Here is a 22,753-nt window from a genome sequence, read left to right on the forward strand (position 1 = left end):
AAAAATTGAAGAAGAAAAAATTTTTCTCTTCGAACTCATAACGCTGATCCTAAACTTGTGGGACAACATGATTTAACAAGCAACGTGTTGCTTAACCAAACCAACCGGCTTAATTAATTGATTGATTGAGAGAGAGAGAGAGAGAGAGAGAGAGAGAGAGAGAGAGAGAGAGCAGATGTTGAGCGGTACCAACATGCAGAAACAGCGTTACGAGCCAGAAAATGACTTGTGCTTCGGATATCCGACTTCCTTCTTCTTCCTCTTCTTCTTCTACTTCTTGAGCTTAAGCAGTTTCAGAAACAGAAAAGCCTACTGCGACAGCACCGATCCGGAATCCGATGCCATCCGGCGTTGCAGAAAAGGAAGGTAGAACGGTATTCGGAGCGAAGATTCATAGCACTTGAATTTAGGGGATTTGTCAGTAAAAATAAATAAATAAAATATATTAGAGTATCTTGTTTTGTCTTCAGTGACTGTGAGAGGGGATTCCCCTGTGTTTTAGCGACATGTCTTTGCTCGGAGATAGCGAGGATTTAGGTTCGGAGTGGTCCGAGCCTCGGGTTTGGTCAAAATGACAAAGCCCAAGCCTATTCCAGTGAGGATTCCGTGTGTTTGAGACGGGCCGTTTTGACTGGCAGCGCGGCAAATCTAAATTTTCACTTCGTCTGAGGAGTTAATGACACGTGGTAGGCTGAGGTCCGTAGGATGTGGATCCTTGCGAACACGGAGGCGGAATATGATTGGCCGAGACTTTACGCATCATCTATACCCTTCTTCTCTTGTGTGATGGGCCTTCGTGGGCCTCACCCCGGTTGCGTCTGTTGTTTCATTTCCCTTAATATTTGTTTTTGTTGCAATTAAATAATGCTTTTTCAACAGTTTTTTGGACTCAATCAATAGTTTTTTTTTTCTTTCTCTGGGATTCTATCAATAGTTATAATTACTCATAAATATTATCACGTGGTACAATGAGAAATAAATTAAAAAAAACAGTAAAAAATCATTTCTTCCACTGTTTGGTGGAGATTACCTGGTTTGTGTTCACGTATAGATATAATACGATAAAATGAGTTGAGATAAAAATTAAAAATTAAATAAAATATTATTAGAATATATTTTTTTGATATTATTTTTATTTTAAGATTTGAAAAAATTGAAATGTTTATTTTATTTTATGTGAGATTTTAAAAAAATTATAATGATTAAATAAGATGAATTGAAAAGATATTGTGAAAACAAACCAAGAGAAAATATTTTGTAGGGTATTTGGTTGATTTCCAAGTTTTTCCAATATTTTATCAAACGGTGTTGTTTTTTTATTAGCTCCAATGCTTTATGTTTTATTAAAATGATGGATTTTGTCATTTTGTAAGAAAAATGTGGTTAGGTTGTCATTATCATTAATTTAGCTATGAGTAGGTGTAACGCTTCAATAGAAGATTCAAATCACATGGCCTATATTCTAAAATGATTAGTTAATAATACAATTAGAACCTCATTAGAACCTTATAAAGAGCAATAACTTCTCATTCCTAAGTAATGTGAGATCTCATACATCATCCACCCTTATCTATATCATATGGGGTATCACAGTAGGTGTATGCCATGCTCATGCTATTACGATTTTTTTTCGCAGATAAGATGAGATGAATTAAAATTAAAGTTAAAAATTGAATAAAATATTATTATAATACTTTTTAATATTATTTTTATTTTAAAATTTGAAAAAATTGAATTGTTTATTTTATTTTATATGAGAAATTGAAAAAATTGTAATGATTAGATGAAATGAGTTTAGAGTAATTGTGAAAATAAACGAGACTATACTTGGTCAATGTTCAATCCACTAAATAGTTAACCATGGAGATTTTTGCCTATAATGGGTTTAATGTGTAACGATCGTATAAGCTAAATATCTCTAATCTTAAACTATAAAAGTAGCTATCGGTGTATGAATATGAATGAACAGTAATTTTGTTTGACACTTTTTATTTTGCTTATGCCCCTGTATGATTAAATGTAATTACAGTTGTGTCCCTCAGTACGTTGTTCTTTGTTTATCTCTTATCTTCTGCTATCGGTTAATGAATAGTAAATGAATAGTATTTTTCCTTGTGCTGCATTATGTACATCTATACCCTTATGACTGAGTGTTCTATTTAAATGTGACAATATGTGATACGACCTGTGAATCCAACACGAACACGATACGAAATTAACAGGTTTGGGTTTGATGTTAACAGGTTCAGGTAAAAAAAGGTTGACTCGTAAATACACAATTTATAAATAGGTTAATAAAGGGTCAACATGCTTAACACGAAATCAACCCATTTAGAATTTATTTCAAAATTCAAATTTTATTATTGTTAAGTTATAATGTTGGTATTTCTGAGTCACTTCCTTAACCATTAAGTAAAAAAATATTCAAAAAAATATATATGAGCGGTCAAATTGAGGGGGTAAACTCAGGAGCACAGTATCATTTTCTAAAGTAATATAATGAATAGTAGACGTTTTATTTAAATATCCATTAGGAAAATGAACCATGCTACTTAAGTTTGCCACTTTAATTTGTCCGCTCATGTATTTTTTTAAAAAAATTAAGGAAGTGATTATTAATATATTGATTTTTTTAAAAAAATATATTTAAAGATGTTTAAAAAATATTTAAAAGCAAAAAAAAAAATGTAATTTGCACTAGACACACCAAGTGGGCAAACATGTGTGGCATAAAAGCACTAGATCTCGTTTGTTTTCACAAACCACACTATAAGAAATTTGATCTTTAGAGATGAAGGCTGCGTTTGGATGTTGAATTGAGTTGAGTTGAGTTGAGTTGAGATGATAAAATATTATTAGAATATTATTTTTTAATATTATTATTATTTTGGGATTTGAAAAAGTTGAATTGTTTATTATATTTTGTATTAAAATTTGAAAAAATTATAATAATGAGTTAAAATGAGTTGAAAGGAATTTGACTTCCAAACGAAGCTGAAATCTTTTAGGGATGAATTAAATTTCGTCTCTAAAAGTATTTATTTGGGATGAAAATTAAATTTTATCTCAAAACATGGAAGTGATTTTTAATGTGTTTGAACAAAGAAATATCTGTTCGAACTAGACTTTTTGAGACGAAATATAGTGTCTAAAAAAACCGCTTGAACGTTCACAAAAATGTTCGAACAATATTTTAATTCACATTCAAATGATTACATAACTGTTCGAATAATAGTCATAGCGGGAAAGTACATACAATTGTGCTGGGGAAAGGTTGAAACCGTTCGAACAAGAGATTTACATTCGAACTAAAATTTTGGTGGGAAGTTATAAATAAATTTGGTGGGGATGCTGCTTTATTATTCGAATGATCTCATACATGTTCGAACAATATTTTAATTCACGCTCAAATGTTGATATAACTGTTCAAATAATAGTCGTGGTGAAAACGTATACACAATTGTGCTCGGGGAAAGTAAGAACTCATTCGAACACTATATTTAATCATTTAAACGAATTTTTTTGTAGGAAGTTATAAATAAATTTGGCGGGGATGGTTGGTACTTTTATGTTCGAACAGAGTTATAAATCGTTCGAATGCTCATAATAGGCGTTTGAACGGTGCCGTAGACAATTGAAATAAGCTTAATTATAGAAATTATTGAAACGCATTCAAATATTTTAAAAATAAATATTATTTGAGTCCATTAATTATCATTTTCAAAAGATGAAAAATCTACCTGTACAGATTTATTATTTTTCGTGGTAAATTAAATTATATCATATATGCCATCCTAGGAATTTTATATAATTAATTTAAAAATTAATTAACGGCTTTTATTATGGTAAATAAGAATTTACAATTAAAAAAAACTACCTTATAAAGAATGTCATTTTCTATATTATCATGAATTGGTAAGTAAAATAAGGAAAAATGATTTTTGATAAGAAATATGCTAGCTATATATAACAAATAAAAATGATATAATAATTAAATCGACAGCGTTCGATACAAAATAAAAAGTCAAATGAAAAATAAAATTATTGTGTAAGATTATCCAGGTCTTCTTTGATAGCAGTAATGCGTCCCTAAATCTCTTGCAGCCGAACGATGATGGCCACAGCAATCCTCTCCACGATTCTCTCTATGTCCTGGATCAAAAGTGTGCGATGCTCCTTGAGCATGGATCGCATCTTCATGGTAGTAGCCCCTGCAACATGTCTATCAACATTAGCATCAGTAGAAATTAGATCACGCTCCGCGTCATTATCTTGTGCCACTGGAACATTAATGCGAGCCTTCCTCAAGTGGCCCTTGCTCTTGCTAAAGGTGATTTTGTTAAGCGGCCTGATCTACAGATGCCTTCGCTATGTCATTATCACATTAACCGCAATTGGACTAGCAGGTTAGAGATCATCAGTGCATACGGTAAGCTACCTCCACTCGAATACCATGACTCATATCGGATTCAGATGAAGAAGTATAAAGGCAGATTAATCGGTTTTCCTCGTGCTATCTATAACATAAATCGAGTCCATTTGATGTCAAAGTCAGTCTTGTATTTCCTCGGATCAATATTATGGAAGACATTTAAATTCAGCATTCGAAAAAATACAATACAATCAACCTGTTTGTTCACCTTGCTGCCATTATATGGAGGAGCCGAATTATCATGCATCAACTGGCGAACCTCATCGTGTGTGGGACCATCATCTACTGGAGCCTTATCCTTGTTGCCATCTTCACCATATGTCCCTGCAACTAGTTTTGTGCAGGGTATACACCAAGCTCATATGGGATCCTAAGAAAATCAGCGATAATGTCTGCTGAGATAGTAATATTCACTCCCCAAATAACAACGAGAATGACTCCTCATCAGCCTCCATTTGACCCATGGCCTAGTAAAACTCATTGACCATGTCTAGATAGGCCACATCCCTCTACTAACAAATCGGGCTCCATCCTCTATCGTTAATAATAGAGAAAAAGCTCCATCCATCCCACACAAAATGTGAAAGTCTTCTATAATGATTTCCCTCTCTATCAATAATGGCCTCCTCGTCTCACTAGCTTCACCGCTAGGCTGACCCTCTCTCCCACATTTCCTTCTCATGTATGCCATTAGTTCACTATTTATAAAATAAATACACAATGAATATAAATAAAATAGAAAGTTCTAATTATATTATATACTGTGATGCTCGAATAGAAACAATTTTGTTTGAACATGAACTATTCTATTCGAACTACTAAGTATTTAATCCAAACACAAAGTAATACTGTTCGAACAATATCAATCCATGTTCGAACGGTTTATACCCATTCGAACAACATTGTAACATGTTCAAACGGTCTAATTATTACAATTTTCTTAAACTCTCATATAAAATATAATAAATAATTCAATATTTTTAAATTTTAAAACAAAATTAGTATTAAAAATTTTCTTTTAATAATATTTTATTTAAATTTTAACTTTCATCTTATCTCATATATGTAACCAAACAAGTCCTAAACGATAAGAATTTAAAAACCGCTAGCAAGAGGTCCATAAACGTACGAGCTGGTAAGAAATTAAGGGCATGGTTACACACTTAATTCCATTAAAAAAAAAAAAAATCGTATAAGTCTAACTCCAAAATTCAAGAGAGAAAAAAAAACTGACGGAAAGGTTAATGACACCAAAAAGTAAAAGCAACGGTAATGATATTAAAAAAAACATAACTAATAAATATTAATATTCTCTCACTATTTATTAATAATAAAAATAAGAGATCAGATATTTTAGATAAAGAATGATTATTATGCATCATGAAAGTATGTTCTGCATTAAACTTCTACTTAATGAAATAATAACTTTTACTCTAGAGTCAGTAGTAGTCTCAGACTTGAATTATGATTGTTTAAGAAAAATAAAGAATTATTACTCCTCACATATAGTAACCCAGGTGTTAATATGAGCTTTATTAGTGTAACACTCAGGCCCAACATAAAGCCCAAGCCAAGCACGAGTTTTATAAATTTTTTTAGGTTAGTATGTATAGGAAACTCACTTGAGATTTAACAAGAAATTTTAAATAGGCTACGGGCAAATTTTATTTTGATGGAATATGGATTTTTGGACATAAATTACGTTTAACAGAGCAATATTTCGAAAAACTCATTTGAGATTGATCAGATAATTTTGTATTAGCCCACGAGCTATACATTTTGGTTAGTTGGTAGTTTAATTAGGTTTGAGAGTAAAAAATTTTACGTTAAAGCTCGTCAGTTTAACAGATGATTTTGGACTCAATAAATGAGTTAAGGCTCATTTAGTAATTTACAGACCAAGTGGGCCCTTTTTAATTTAGTAGTTGCCCAAGAATTTATTTTGAAAGTCCAAGCCTAACTACTCGACATCTCATGCATATACCCCTCTCATGCGCGTAAAAGCTCCCCATCAAATCTAGGGTTGCCGCTCTACCTTTCTCTCATATCACCTATCGGCCTCCCTTGCTACAAGCCACAACAGAATTCCTTCCCAAGTCATCAACCTAAAGCAACTACAGGGAACGTCAGCCCCTCTGCATGCGTCGTCAACTACCACTATCAGTTTGCATGTCCCTTTCCCACATCGCGACATCCAGGAAATGCCCAAGAGCAAGCTAGTCACTGCCGCGTAGTACACTCAACCATGGTGAAGCCAACTCTCACCCTCAACCTAGAACTGCTATCTCTAGCCATTGTTACCCATACACAACCTCCTCCGCTGTCGCTAGGGCTGAGCACCGACTGTTTTGGAGTTGGAGGGCCCAACCTCCGACTCCAACTCCGACCTCCGACTCCAACTTCGATACGTACAGAATCCGCTCCGACTTGTCGGAGCGGAGTCGGATTTTTTGATTTTTTTTTTTTATCTTTTTTAACTTCATATTTGACCCACTTTTTTTTTTTAAAAAAAAAAAAAATTGTGGGCTTTCAAATTTCAATTTTCTCAACATTACAATCTAAACTAATTAAACTTTTGATTATAACAAAAAATACAACTAAATAAAACAAGTAACATACTAACTTTTGATTAAACTTTTGCTATAGTAATTTTAATTTAGTATAACTATATAATAGTATTAGTATAAATATTATACTAACTATATCACTAATAGTATTAGTATACTAATACTAGTATATCACTATAGTTAATAGTACCCTATAGTAATATAACTATATTAGTATTAGTTATAGTGATTTAAATTTTAGTATAACTATATTAGTATAAGTTATAGTGATTTAGTATAGTTATAATACTATAAGTTATAACTATAGTCTATATTAGTATTAGTATTAGTTATAGTGATTAGCATAATTATATATTAGTATTTGCTATAGTAATTTTAATTTAGTATAACTATATTATAGTATTAGTATAAATATTATACTAACTATATCACTGATTGTATTAGTACACTAATGTCTAATACTAGTATATCACTATAGTTAATAGTATCAAATAGTAATATAGTATTAGTAATTAATACTATAGTGATTTATATAGTAACTTATATATAGGCTTAAAGTGGTTTACTAATTTATATATAGTAATTAATACTATTAGTAATTTATATGAATAATACTTTAGTTATTATACATTAGTATTATATGTTATTATAAATTTATAGATTAGTGTTTACCATCAGTATTACAATATTACATGTTGATGTTATTATGCATCTTAGTGTTTATAGTATATTATATATACATTAGTATTACATGCTATTATATTTATACATTAGTAATTTAGTGTTACATGGTAGTAATATTGTAAATTTGTAATAGTATGATATTTACATATAGTCATATACTAAACTATTATTAGTCAATTTAGTCTATATATTATAGTATAAATATATTATTTAACTAGTACATTATTGAGTTTAACTAACTATATAAGATATAGTTGTCTAAAATTTAAATAATTCATATATAGAAAAACACATATTTTTATAAAATATGTGTAAAATCGGAGGCGGAGGCGGAGGCGGAGTTGTAGGGTCGAAGTCAGATCGGAGCGGAGTCGGAGTCGGTTCATCAATGACTCCGACTCCGACTTCCAAGAGGAAAAAACCTCCGACTCCGACAAATCGGAGTCAAAGCGGAGCCGGTGCTGAGTCGGATTGTCGGACAAGCCGCTGCATCATGAGAAGACCCCATTGCCGCAGTCCATCCTCCACAGTAGAACCTCCACACTATGAGCCTTTTCTCCACATAAAACTGACATCACAACTCGACCATGAGCCACCTAGTTGTACCACCAAGTCACTGCCTTGCACCACCACTACTCACCCTTTGTAAACCACCACAAAAGCCTCTGTTTCACCACACGAAAACATAGCAAATACTCCCACTGTCATTGTTTCTACCTAAGCTACGCAACCACCACAAGGGTGCACTGATAAGTCATTGCCACCAACTGCTCGACTGGTCACCTGTTGCACCTTAAGCCTCTATCATTTTCTCTCTCATTCTCACACTCTCTCGCTCTCCATCTCTCTTTCTCTCACCACATTCTTTCTCTCTCTCTCTCTCTCTCTCTTCATGTTCTGGAAAGCAGCCACCAGTCCTCGCTAGAAACTATAGCGACAAACCACGTCGCATAACTGCCCTCGTAAGTCCACCTTGCCTCTTCAGTAGTTAGCACGTCTGTGATTTAATCCCATAGAAAACATGTTACGTAAATACCCCTGTTAATAAATGTTGACCGTAGGATTAATATTTTATGATATGATTGTGATAAAATCAAGAGAAATTAGGTGTTTGAAGGTATAAAATAATTCAGACTTGGATGTATTAGTCGATGATATTTTAGTAGAGATTGATTATTTTGGAGAGTGAAGATATTTTTAAGATTACGACAATTTTAGATTTTTAGGAAAAATAGGTTATTTTAGTATTTTAGGCTTAAATATCAAAATATGCATTTAATTAGAGATTTAAGTAAGATACATGTCTATTTTCTAGGTGACAATATTCATTTAGCACTGTTGTGAAAAAATTTAGAAAAGTTGAAAAGTCCAAGTAAGCGGGGATCCTATGCTAGACTTTATATAAAAAGAACAAACTAAGGTTGATTTTATGAAAAATATGCATGTTTTGTTCTGAAAAGAAAACGTAAAAACAACCTCAATTATTTTCTGTCATGATTGGTGTAGACATGAACTATTTTTAGTATTTTGTTTCTGATTTGTACAAAAAGAGCGAATATGAAAATTTGTGCATGATTATATCAAGATGATCTGAATCTATTCTGTTCTGAATCTGTTATATACTCTGTTATGATATGATGTGACCTCTAAAAACTTTAGGTATGACATTCTGTTTATGTTTTGTTCTGACCTTACCATGAGTGTAAAACTGTGGCATCTGTTTGAGTTGGTACCAACTTTTTTATATCTGGTGCACCCACTTTGGAAGCAAAGTGGTTTTTTGCATGATCTTTCATGTGAGCAAACTTGGGGCTTTGAAAATAATAAGGGGAATATTTTACATTCTTTTTTGTTTGGTTGACTGTCGGGGCTTGTCCAACTCTACCACGGGAATTAAATATAGAATTCATTTCCCTCGATATATTCTAAACCTTTTCTCTTGTCAAAGCCTTAGGTAGTGGATTTGCAAGATTATCATAAGACTTAACATAATTCATATTAATAACACCAGCAGTCAAATTGGTCTCACAATACTATATATGTATTCTTTTTATGGATTTGGATTTACCGTTTTAATAACGGTGTTGTACTCTACCAATAGTCAATAAATTAATGTGGATAGAATTGGTTTTTCTCATAAAAGATTCTCATGTAATAAATCTCTCAACCAGTTTGCTTCCTCATTTGCTGAAGTTAAAACTAGACGCTCGACTTCCATAGTTGAGTTAGCAATAATCGTTTGTTTTTTAGACTTCCAACATGCACAACTACCTAAGGTAAAAATATACCCAGCAGTTGAAAGAGAATCACCTAACAAGATATTACAATCGGCATCATTAAAGTCTTCAAGCACAGTAGGATATATATTTTCTATAAAACAAACCATAATGTTTTGTATCAGATAAATACTTCAGTATCCGATCCATTGCATACCAATGATCTCTTACAGGCTTGGTGGTAAATCTACTAAGTACTTCTACCACATAATTAAGCAATGTTAGGTCTAGTATAATCAGTCGCATAACGTAAATTCTCAATCATGCTAGTGTATTCTTTTTGATTAATCACATCATCATCATTCTCAATAGAAAATAAATGAACACTAGGATCAAAAGGAGTAACAACATGTTTCCATCCAACATAATTATATTTCTTTAATAAAAACTATTAAAAACCATAACTTGTAAAGGAAAATATATAATATATTAACTATTTTTGTGCTTGTTAATTCTAAAGGTCTATATAAGGCAAATGTGATACGACGTAGCGTTGAGAATCTTGCGAATAGACTATAGAGACCCGAGCATATATAAATGTGAAAACCTGTGAGAAATTAAGGCAAAAATGTTAGCAAAAAATGAGAATATAGTGAGTACTATAAAAAGGAAATACACACGTTTTCTTTTCAAAAAATTATACATTGCCCTCAAAACTTCCGGTACCGCGTACTCTTTCGTACGAATCTACAACCATCAAAGTTATCACAATTTAGGCTTCGTTTGGAAACACAATTCATCTCAACTCATCATTATAACTTTTTCAAATCCCAACACAAAATATAATAAACAATTCAACCTTTTTAAATTCCAAAACAATAATAATAATAATAAATAATATTCTAATAATATTTTATTAACTCAACTCAACTCACTTCAATATCCAAACGCACTCTAGTCTTTCAATTTAAAGTAATTTATTACCTCCTTACTTCAAAAAATCTAATTGTCAAGATATAGTACTTAATATCGTATCATATATATATACCATCTCTCACTTTTTTCTTTTCTTTTTTTCTTTTTTGTTTTTAAATCTTTTATATCTATCATATTGCATGTATATATATATATACCCGGCCACATGATCAACCGCTATATATATATATATATATATATATCACACTATTAATATTATATATTGCCAAGAATTGCAAGCAAAAACATATTCAACCAATGCTAACCATCAAACCTCGGAAGGATATCTTTAGTTTTCTGTTTGAGAAAATATATTTGTAAGCGTTATTTTTTACATGACATGCCTACTAGTCATGCACATACCGAATCAATTATACTAAAAAATTATTGGTGTTTTGATTTTTTTTAAAAAAATTATAAGCGGTGTGTTAACATACCGTAGCAAAACCTTTTATGTTTTGATCACAAACAAACATTTTTTGTACCATGTTATACGAATATGATCGATCGTAGCGTAGCGAAGGCATGTTATGGATGTTTTATTTCATTTGAGTTATATCATATGTTCTTCTAAATCATCATGTATTTTATATATAAGATGATAAAAATTAATTTGATATATAACGACGTACTCGGGCATGGCATGAATTTCAACCATGCATAAAGTACATCAAATATTTAACCCTTGAGATCATCAGTTCAGATAAGGTCATGTTTTTTTTTTTTTTTATAGGGCAGTGCTAGAGCCTGCATGCACGTACCGATAGTTGCTTCCGACACTTCTCGCTAAATGCCTCTTTTTATTTTATTTTTTTATCTTTTTTTTTTTTGTATTTTTTTTTATATTCTTAAAAAAATTAAAAAAAATTCACAATATCATTAAAAAATACTTATTTAATCACAAAGTAATAATAATAATAACACTATCGGTAGAAATGTTTTGTATTATATATATATATATATATGTTTGTTTATACTGTACGTAGATTATTGAGAGGAACAAATTAATTATATGAGATTATCATGATGCCAACTAGGAATATTGTCGATCGGAGGCCACAAAAATTGAGGAAATTATAACGCATGCAGCTATATATATATATAATTAGCTCAAAACTAAAATTAGCTGCATGGGTATGAAAAACCCTACTGGCCTGTTAACGTTGTACATACGAATAAAAAAATATCTTAAATTACTCTCATTTGCATGTATAAAAATAGGAGGCACAGTTGTCTGAGCAAGAACTGAGAAAACGGTAAGGAAAATAAAAAAAAAAGGAAAAGCACAATATAATATATGACACGCACAGAGCAAACCGGCCAACCCAACTTGCAGGAGATCAGTTAAAAGCTGTCTTTTATGTTGGATAATTTATAAATGCTGTTAGATCAGTAACACAGATATTGTTCGCAGATCATGAGATGCTCATTAATATGCCAACTAGGATGCATGTCATCTACTACATGGAGGAGGCCCCAATCATTGAGGAAATAACGCAGCTAGTACTGCATGCTGATCTCAAAACTAAAAATAGGAATGTAGATGTAATTTAATTAGAGTGCAATTACTGGTATGAAAAAAAACCATACTGTTGGCAACAGCCATGATGTTCGTTTCACTTCTGAGGCCCCAAACGCGATACTTATGCTTGTTCTAACCTCCACCGATGCATATATACAAAATGCTGCATTACCCTATTTTTGAGACGCTCTCTATCTGCATTCATCGATCCTTAACTTGTTAGATCAGAAAAGTAGCGAAGAAAGAGAAAAAATATAGAGAGAATTTTTTGGTTTTCTTGATCTTTAATGGCACGTTATGACCAGGAGGATAGGGAGGATGACATTCTGGGGAACATGGTTGTGTTGGGGGTCTCACTCGTAGTGATTGCAGCCGTTGTCATTGGCGTTGTTGCTGGAATAGATAACACCACAGTAGGCGTGGGGACTTGGAACAATAATACAACTCTCGATGCCATTTGTGCCCAAACTGATTACAAGGAATCTTGTATTTCCAGCCTAAAACCAGTTGGCAAAGAATCCGAAGTGATAGTTTATTTCAAAGCTGCAGTCAATGCTACTGTTTCAGAAATGGCACTTGCGATGGAGAAGCTGAAAGTTGAAGGTGGCACGCTTTCAGATGAGGGTGAACTCATGGCGCTTCAAGATTGCATGGAGTTGCTGGACTTGTGCACGAAGGAACTTGAATCCGTGAATATGTTGGTAAATTCTACACCGAAGTTGTTTTATAACGACTCGGTTGATGCTAGGAGCAGCTTAAGCGCTGTCATTACATACCAAAGAACGTGTCGTGAAGGATTTAAAGAGTTTGAATCCACATACAATATGGACGGAGTTCTGCAGAGGTCGAGTGAGCTTTCAAGCAATGCCTTGGCTATAATTTACGAGCATTCTGAAAACGATGACAAAGAAGCCGAGTCTTTAGTCCCACCTCGAAGAAGCACAAATGAATTACAGGGTGGGCTATATGATGGATATCCAGCACAGATGATCTTGGCAGGTGACCGCAAACTCATGTTGCAGTACCACTCGTTCTGGAAGCTGGATGGTCAGGCACCCAATGCAGTTGTGGCTCAAGACGGAAGTGGGCAATATACCACCATTTTTGCTGCTATCCAATCATACCCAAATGGCCACAAGGGAAGATATCTCATCTATGTAAAACATGGGGTCTACTATGAGAACGTAATCATTGCCAAGAATATGACCAATATATTCATGTACGGTGACGGGTTGAATAAAACGATCATCGCCGGATATTTCATGGATGGAACTGCATATCGGAGAGCTACTTTGTGTGAGTTCCTCAGCTACTGATCTTTTTCTCCTTGCTTACTTTTAACAAAATATTAAACTGTTTTGAAGTAGCAAGAATGCCTTATTTTGTCATTGATTGACGTCGCATAATTATTTTCTATCTCCTCTCAATGCCAGCGGTAATTGGCGATGGATTTTTCTGCAAGGATATTGGGATCACAGTCCCCACTCAATATGGAGGATATACAGCAGCGGCTGTCAAAGTCCTGTCCGATAAAGCAGCCTTCTTCAACTGCAGAATAATTGGCACAACATCAAGCATCTTTGCATTAGCCCATCGCCAGTTTTTCAGAAACTGTGAAATCTATGGTGCCACAAACATCGTCAGCGGCGACGCTGCACTAGTAATCCAGCACTCCGACATCATTGTGACAGAGTCAAATCTAAATGGGAAAGCAAGCATAATAGCTTCGCAAGCCAGGAGTGATAGGCGTGAAAGCACTGGTTTTGTCATACATGGCTGCAATATCTACCGAGACAAATCTAATAATAATCATGATGACACCGATCAAACACCAAAAGTGCAAAGTGCCACTACTTACTTGGGCATGGCGGCGAAGAAATATTCAAGAACAATCGTAATGGAATCAAGCTTGGGGGATTTAATACGCCCAGAAGGATGGTATGGCAGCCCGGATGATCGTAACCATGCAACTGAACACGTGACCTTTGTTGAGTATGGAAACAGGGGACCTGGAGCTCAGACCAAAATGAGAGTAAATTGGCCGGGTTATGCTTTCATCTCCAAAAGAGATTATGTACTGCGCTACACGGCTGGGAGATTCATTCAAGCACAGAACTGGCTGCAAGGCACTGTTGTCCCCTTCCAGGAGGGGTTTTTTTCCTGAAACAAACAAATTATATATAGGAGTTGGCTCCATTTTAGAAAAGCCTACGTCGTAACATGCTTTTCTTCTGCCAGAAGGAAATCGAGGAAGAAAGAATGAGAAGCTGGGATCACTGAAGAGATCTAAGACAGACGTTGCATGCATGCATTCATAGGCGTCGATTTTATCTTGTTTAGAAACTTTTCTAAACTCTGAGCATGCACGCACGCACGCACGCAACGTTGAATGCTAGATCCCTGTAATTTAGCGGGAAGAAGGCCAATTTGGGCTTGGAAGATCATAGGAAATTAAGCATGCATGCAGCGTGGTGACAAAATCTTCTTAATTCATGAGGCACATGATCCATATGTACACCCTGTACACACGTTTACTAGTAAAGTGATTAGTTAAAGCAATTTTTTTTTCATTATTATTAGTACTATTTCGTTTATAAGGTTTAAATATAAAAATGACTTCCTCATCAAGTTTTCCCTAACAGTTACCTAAACCCACCTAAAATCGTTCTCTCTCTTGAGCGAAAACGCTCTCTCCAAAAATCTTACCTTCTCCGTCCAGAGGGTGGTTGGAGTTTCGGCTCTATCCACTTCATTTTTTTTTTTTTTTTCCTTCTTTCTCCGACCGTAGCATAGAGAAGTTCTGATCTATTATTTTTCAGCCATTCACAACCGCCACACACCACACCGCAAGACCAATCCCTAGCCATCGATCGAAGTAGATCACTGAAAAAAGTGGCAAATGCATCTCACATGTGGCCCAAACCGCATATGGATCTCACGCGATGCCGCACTAGGGAGAGTCAGTCACTGCCACACGCATCATTTTTGAGATCAGCGGCTTTGAATCTCTTAGATTCGATTAACCTTCACTCTCCTAGTATGGCACGTGGTCTTCATGCACAACCACAGTTCCTAGTAGTTGCCTGGTGGCGATTCAACACTTCTTCCGCTTGCTACCTTTCTATCATGTTATTGTTCATCCTAACTAATGATCGTGGGAAAAAGTAGTAAAAGTCTTCTTTAGCTGGTCCAGACCAATGACATGTAGCACAGATTCATTCATTGCAGCTTATGGTTGTAGTATTATAGTTTGTTTATTGGATTATATCAAAACCACTTTAGAGGCATTTTCCTTGTAAGAAATAGGTGGAGGTCAAGTCATTGACCCCATATCTTTTTTCTTTTTCTTCTTCTTGTGTTGTACTAGCTGTTTAGGGATGAATGTCGGGCTTTCTACCCTATTATCTCTTGTATGTTGTAACTATTTTATATATTTGTAATAAGGAAAAAAAAAAGTTTTTTCTATAATTCATCAATCTAATCATTATAGTACTTTCTAATTGAGCATTAATTTTGCTCTCTTTGCATATAAGATTGATATTAATTATTTCCTTTGCAAAAATTTATTTAAAAAAGCGTTAGAGATGCAGTATCCGCACCTATTAGTATTTGACATCTGTCACTTGACAGGTCACGCATGCATCATTTGTAAAAGAAAATAATAATAATAATAATATAAAATCATCTAAGAACCGGAAAAAAAAAAATTTAGAAAAAACACAACTAAAAAATAAAGACAATACAATATAAACTTTTAGAAAAAACCAAAAAATTGATATACTAATAAAAAACCAAAGAATTTAATGATAAAAAATATTATTAAAATTAAAAAATATATAATTAAAAAAAAAAGAAACTAAAAATGGGGTGGAGCGGGGTGGTAGGGAGGGTCTCCCCCTGATCTGCTGTTCAGGAAGTGTATGGATCCACCCATCATGGTTGGACCTTTCTTTTTTTAATTTTCTGAATTTTAAGAAATTAAGATTTTTTTTAGTAAAATTAATTGTTTGTGAAATTCTGAATACAATTTTTGTTTATTTCATACATATATATATATATATATTATATATATGAGAAAATCTTCCCACCAGTCGGTTTGATTTCTCTCAAATAACAGCCCTCTAATAAATGTTTGCAATGTAGGGCTCCCACTTCTCAACCCATATGCCTGCATAACAGTTGATAAACATGCTGAAAAAAATAAAATTTCCGTTGAGCCCTCCCTCTCTACCTCCCTTTTCCTTTTCCTTTCCCGGAGCCCCTCTCTCTCTCTCTCTCTCTCTCTCTCTCTCTCTCTCTCTGGCCCTCACCCTCTCTCAGTGCAAAAATTGTGGATTGTCGAATACACGATGATTAATTATGAGATGAGATGATAATAAAATTTTATATTTTGTCTCACCCCAAGCCAGTTCATGCAAAAACCATGGGCAAGAAAATGACCCTGAAAGTGAGTAGCCTAGATAGGGTAGGAAAACTCGAACTTCTAGATTTTCCCACCAAGTAGTGAACCAAACTCCAAAGAGGAACTGTATATATATATATAATTACTTCATGGTGATTGTGGTGCGAAAATCACGGGATCAAAGCAACATTAATGGTCTGGTTAAGCTCTGCCTTGAGGAGATCATGACAATTCTTGAACAAGTTTTCCAAACTGTCAAAGATGATGTGGTAGTAAGTGTAGTTCTTATAGAAGAGGACAGTCACACCATCATGTCCTGGATCCTTAAAACATGTTTGCTCCCATGTCAAGTGAAAAATGGTATCCTTAATTTCGCTCTCCTCTTGGAATTAAACATGTTTAACGGTTCATTATCTTAGGCGGCGATTAACCATGCAAAATTCTTTCCAATTTTCACAAGTTCGAACGAGTCGCCCATTGATGTTTCGTGACATAAAAAAGTCGACGACCGAGAAGCAGTTGTGTCATCCCACTTGATCTTCTTAAAGGAAAAGATCCACACAAGATCCTTAGTCCGAAGGCAATGGCTTCATTTCACTCATGTCTTTAAGGAAAAAGGCCCTCAAGAGATCCTAATCTGCAGTAGAATAGGAATTCAACAGTTTTCAGTGCTGATCTGTCAAGAAATCCTCCTCTTTAATGACATGAGAATAAAGGAACAGCTATCCGAACCCAAGCAATATCTGCTGATCAGCATGAAACTCATGAGATCAAGAAACCGCAGCACTTTATTATTTAGTTTCTCCAGAGAAAAATAACACACCACACCAGAGAAAAACAGGGATAAATGTTATAAAGAGTGTTTATTAGCTTCAAACCACTGCATGCCCTTTGAATTTCCATCACTTGCTGCTTTTAAAAGACAAAGGGTGGATGGAGCTCCCACAAACATGTTGGTTTTAATAGTTTTAAAGCATCCATTAATTGGAGAATGTAAAGTGTCATGGATGCCAAATCGCAACCAGCATCCATCCCTTCCTGCACTTTAGTCAGCTATACTCTTCCAACAATAAACCACTGCATACTGGTCCAGTAAACTAAATAACAAAATGGGAAAAATTCAACAAGAAGTCCGGAACAGACAGGAATTTATTTGTTTAGTACAAAAGCACAACCATGAACTATGATAAATTTCAAAAGAGTTTCTGAAACCTTCACAAGCAACAGCAAGAGGCATTTTCAGCGTGTAAGATTTCAAAGATGTAAAAAAACATGGGACTCCAGCCATGGCTGCTTAGCACGACGCCCAGATCAATAAAAAAAATTAAGCAAATTCTCTGTAGCTGTCTAATCATTGAGATCAATATCCCAAATACTCACATAAGCAAGCATGTGGACTACTAATTTACAAGTAAATACGATGCCACTGTTTGACTACAAAAGAATTGCATTGCGTCATTTTACCCATAATAAAAGAAGAAGAGATTAGATAATTTATCTCTGCACTCTCTCACCGGGTACAAGAACAGCCTATTCAGTTACTACAAGTACATTGAAGCAACGAAATGAATGAATCAAGAGAATGAAACAAGCTCCGGCAGACGGAAACAACTAATTCACTTACAAATCCCATGAACAGCTGACAATTCCTATTCCTTCGAATCATTGGTCGAGCTCCCAATGCAAAACTGCAATTCATAACCAAAGAAAGGGGTAGGTAGAGTCAACAATGGCAACCCAATACAGGAAATTCAATGCAAATGGAAAAACTGACAATACAATCCTCCGTCAACCTTGTGTCATCTTACCTCAATTTCTCATTATTGGGCTTGCTACTGTTGCAATCTTGCCGTCACTATTTTGCATGGTCTCTCTCTTCCTTCACACTGGCGCGCATATTCACGTTCTCCTTCTGATTCCCATTACTTCGCATTGACTCAACCACCTCCACTTTCTTCTTCTCTTCCCCACTCCCCACCATAACATTGCCGTTCTCTCTACTTTCGACCTTCTTCCGGCTGCTTTTCTCCCTGGCCTCCACCATGACCAAGTGCTCCAGCGCCTCGCGAGCCCGCTTCTTTGCCACAGCGGCCTCCCTGACCTTCCTCTCGGCGTCAGCGCGGGCCACAATCACCGCCTTGCTCATGGAAGCGGAGGCGATCCTTGAAGCGCAGAGCAGGACGGTTGCCAGCTTCCTGTCGACGGAACGGTGCGTTTCTTCGAGGTGGAAGAAGGAGAATTTGGGATTGGAGCAAGGCGGGCAGAGATAAGAAGAAGAATGAGAGGCAGGGAGGCAGTGGGAGTGGGTGAGGGAGGAGCATTTGGAGCAAGGGACAGTGGGGCGATTAGAGGGATTCTTCAGGCTAGAATGGGAATTGAGAAGGTTGTGGTCGAAAAAATGGAAGCAGAGTGGGCAGAAGGAGGAAGGGTGGAGGCGGAGGACGCAGGAGGTGCAGAGCAGGCGGTCGATGCCGCGAAGACGGACGTGGTGGAGGATGGGCCAACACCCGGACCCACCCTTGGGGGTCCCACAGTTGCTGCACTCTGATGCGTCTTTTCTTCTGCTTCTGTTGCTGTTGGTAGTGGTGGTGGTATTGTGATTCGTTGCAGATTCTTTGGTGGTTTGAAGGTTCATTTGGTGAGAGAGGTAGAGAGAGAGGAGGGAGGGAAGGAGGTTAGAATCTGATTCGATTATATTCGTTATTTATTAAAGATGTCTTTAGGGTTAGGGTTGCAGAGTGGAGAAAGAGGGAGGGAGAGAGGGCTCGAAAGAGATGAAAACGAGGACGACGATGACCGGGCGGGCTTTGTTAGTTTGTTTAGTAGGGATTTAATATACGACACCGCTTTTTCCATTATTTATTTAAAAAAATTATTCATATACCTGATTTTGTTTTTTGATATTATTTGTTTTTTCTTAACAAATATGTAAGATAAAAATAATGAGTAGAATTTAGCAGGAATAAATAAATAAATAAATAAAATAAATATAATGTGCGATGTAGACAAGTAGTTAGAAGCCCTTTTATTTATTTTTTAATTATCCATTAGAAACCACAAACTCCATCTAATAGATTCTTTTGTTGATAGAAAAAGTTAAAGGTAGGCAATTTCGTGCACCCTTTGGGCACGAGATCCATGTGGCTGCCGACGGGTTAAATAAAACGGTGCACATGGCGTGTGCCAAACGAAAGAATAAACGGTTAAATAAAATGGTGCGCACCAAATGATTAAATAGAATGTACACTTAGTTATCGTTTGGATTCGAAGATGAATTGAAATGAGTTGTGAATAGTAATGAGATGGATTATAAATAGTAATAAAATTTATGAGTTAAAGTTGATGAATAGTAATAAATAGTAGTGAGATGAGTTGAGATGACTTGAAATGACTTCCGAATACAAACCACCCCTTAGACGTGCGAAATGGTGCATACCGAAGTGCTTTCCTCTTCACTTCGCTATGCAAATCGAACTGCGAACGTCACTCTTCGCAGCTCCTCCTCTGGACTCCCAGAAGTGCAAAACGGTTGTTTTTCTTAAGATTTCTACTAAGATTTTTGTACTCGGTTGATTCTTTATAGATTGTTGCTTCATGGAACTCCAAAGTCACAATCTTTAAGAGGAAATTACTCCATTTTTAATTCGAATAAAAGTATCAAGTCACAACAGGCTATAATGAAAAACAGAGAAAAACCATAAACATGGAAAAAAACCTCATCTGATGATGGACAGCGAGGAGTGGCAGTGGGGGAAACCAAAGTTTTTTCAATCTAAGAACATTATTGCGAAACCCAGATCCAAGGTCAATGTCGTTGGCGACAGAGACGTGTGGAAATGTGCCAGTGGCAGAGACGAGAAAGGGTGAACAACTGCTTTGTGAGTGGTGGGGGAAAGTTGAAGCTCTTCTGTATCGTTCTCTTCGTGAGTGGTGCATAACCTAGACGTTCTCTTTGTGCCAACGGAGACGAGAAATGGTGCACAACAAGCAGTTAAGCTATGGGGGAAAACTGAACCTCTTCATCTGACCATGTCATTCTTCTTCGTGAGCAATGCACAACCCAAACGTTCTCTTCCTCAGAATCCTTTCAGCCTTTCTTGATTTTTTTTTTAATTACCCCACCATGTCAGCAAGGGTGCACAAGGTGTCAGCAAAATGGACTCTCTAGAGCAGAACTGCCTTTTAATTGATTCTTATAACAACCAAATGTTACAGTACGAGAAAATTGATTAAAACCTCCCCGAAGAGTAGCTCATTGCATACTTAAAAAAAAATAACAAGGTAATGCTAGACATTGAAAATGTAGTCTCATTCAGTGGAACAAAGTAAATGTTTTCATATAAATATCAAATTAATTTTTAAAAAAAAAAGAGTATACAAGACTTGTACATCTTAAGATTACTGTGCAAATTATTTCTCAAAAAGATTAAACTTCTCTCTAAAAATAAGTCTCCTAATTTCATCCCTGTACTCCATAATTGACGCATGAGCTACACACCAGTATTGCGCCTACTAAATAAAGGTCGTGGCGCCGACGCCACCGACTTATATGTAGGTGGAAAATAGAGGATGACAAGTATGGGTGAAAAATGGAGAGAGGTGGTTGAGACAGTAGGGCAGCTTGGAAGTGAGGTGAACTGATTGGACGAGGAGTGAGAGGAACAGTACACGACGGTGATCAGCAGGTTGGAGTAATCAAAGGACTCAGAAGCTAACCAAGGAGAAGCAGAATGCTAGAAGTATAGGAGGTTTGTAGGCGTTGGTGATAAAGAAGGATGGACAAAATATTCGACAACTATTCAAAACGAAATAGATCCCAGGATGGTTAGCAAATGTGACATGGCTTAAGATAGAACTTTCTTCTCAAGAGTTACTTTGCTCTGTGTAGAAGTTCAAGACAAAGATTAGAAGCGACGTGAAGCAGGTTGTGCTTCTTTTCCAGTGAAGAATAGATGACTCGAAAACCATAATAAAGCAACAGTGCCAATTCATCAATACTCCGGCAAATGATGCATTAATGCTCCAGAGATTTACTATGCATCAGTCACTATTCACCTTCACACCCCACAGCTATAGCTTTTTCATAGGATGTAAGAGTGTTTTCTTATAGGGTATAGAAATATTTTTTATAAGGTGTGAGGTGTGGAGTGATGAATATTTACTGATGGGAATAATTTTTCAACTTTTAATTACCAACACCCAGAAACTACAAATCTCTCATCACCTTCTCTACAACCTTGACAATGAAAGCAATTCCTCGACCTCATCCTTTGCCCTGTTGAACTCATGGATGTGTCTTTTTTTTTGGGCAATAATGGTAGCATCCTGGAACATGGAGCTAGATAATACTCAAAAGGACGGGTTCATGCACAGATTACGTCGATTGTGGTGCGCATGAATTCTGCATAAACAATTTGATGTTGAATTCAATCTGTTATTGGTTCTGGTCACGTCTGTCCTCCAGGCAATCAGAGAGGGTGAAGCCACCCTCCTACCCTCCTACTACAAGAGGAATGCCTATTATGTTGTCTACAAGCAAGGTCATGTTCACCAGATGGCAGATACCATGTGGCTCAACCCTGAAACCAGTTTTGTAACACTGGGTATGCCCACCAGCAAGCCTTAGAGCCAGAACTTTAGTGCTTATTCCACGTTTCCAATATGAGAATCACATGTTCTAATCTTTATTGTCCTTTTGGCTTTTTAATACCTTCTCTACCCACAAGAAACATGAAGGACTTCAAATCCAGCTGCACCATCGCAATGCTCATTTCACTGTGAGCAGCAAGAACACCACATCAATATCATTCCCGCGTACTAACTTCTGGCTCGTAATACTCAGCAAACCGTATTTTGACTGTACTTTATCACATGGAAAGAAAATAATTCAGAACATAGCCGATAAATGCCACCCATCATTCTCAAAATAGAAATAACCAATTGAAATACATACCA

General features: G+C 35.6%; 2 protein-coding genes across 2 annotated transcripts; one reads left to right on the plus strand and one right to left on the minus strand.

Moving 5' to 3' along the window:
- The first annotated feature begins 3,089 nt into the window (after positions 1 to 3,089).
- LOC121259612 (pectinesterase-like) lies at positions 3,090 to 14,560 on the plus strand. Its single transcript, XM_041161247.1, has 3 exons — positions 3,090 to 3,107; positions 12,732 to 13,692; positions 13,830 to 14,560. The coding sequence occupies exons 1-3, from the start codon at positions 3,090 to 3,092 to the stop codon at positions 14,558 to 14,560; spliced, it is 1,710 nt and encodes a 569-aa protein (XP_041017181.1).
- A 3,367-nt stretch (positions 14,561 to 17,927) lies between these two features.
- LOC121259651 lies at positions 17,928 to 19,625 on the minus strand. The gene is made up of 2 exons (XM_041161309.1): positions 18,607 to 19,625; positions 17,928 to 18,486 (listed from the first exon to the last, which is right to left on the minus strand). Exon 1 carries the CDS (start codon positions 19,431 to 19,433, stop codon positions 18,654 to 18,656), a length of 780 nt encoding a protein of 259 aa, XP_041017243.1. The 5' UTR covers positions 19,434 to 19,625; the 3' UTR covers positions 17,928 to 18,486; positions 18,607 to 18,653.
- Between the last annotated feature and the right edge of the window lie 3,128 nt (positions 19,626 to 22,753).

This window comes from Juglans microcarpa x Juglans regia, chromosome 4D, assembly GCF_004785595.1.
Source record: "Juglans microcarpa x Juglans regia isolate MS1-56 chromosome 4D, Jm3101_v1.0, whole genome shotgun sequence".
Classification (NCBI taxonomy): domain Eukaryota; kingdom Viridiplantae; phylum Streptophyta; class Magnoliopsida; order Fagales; family Juglandaceae; genus Juglans; species Juglans microcarpa x Juglans regia.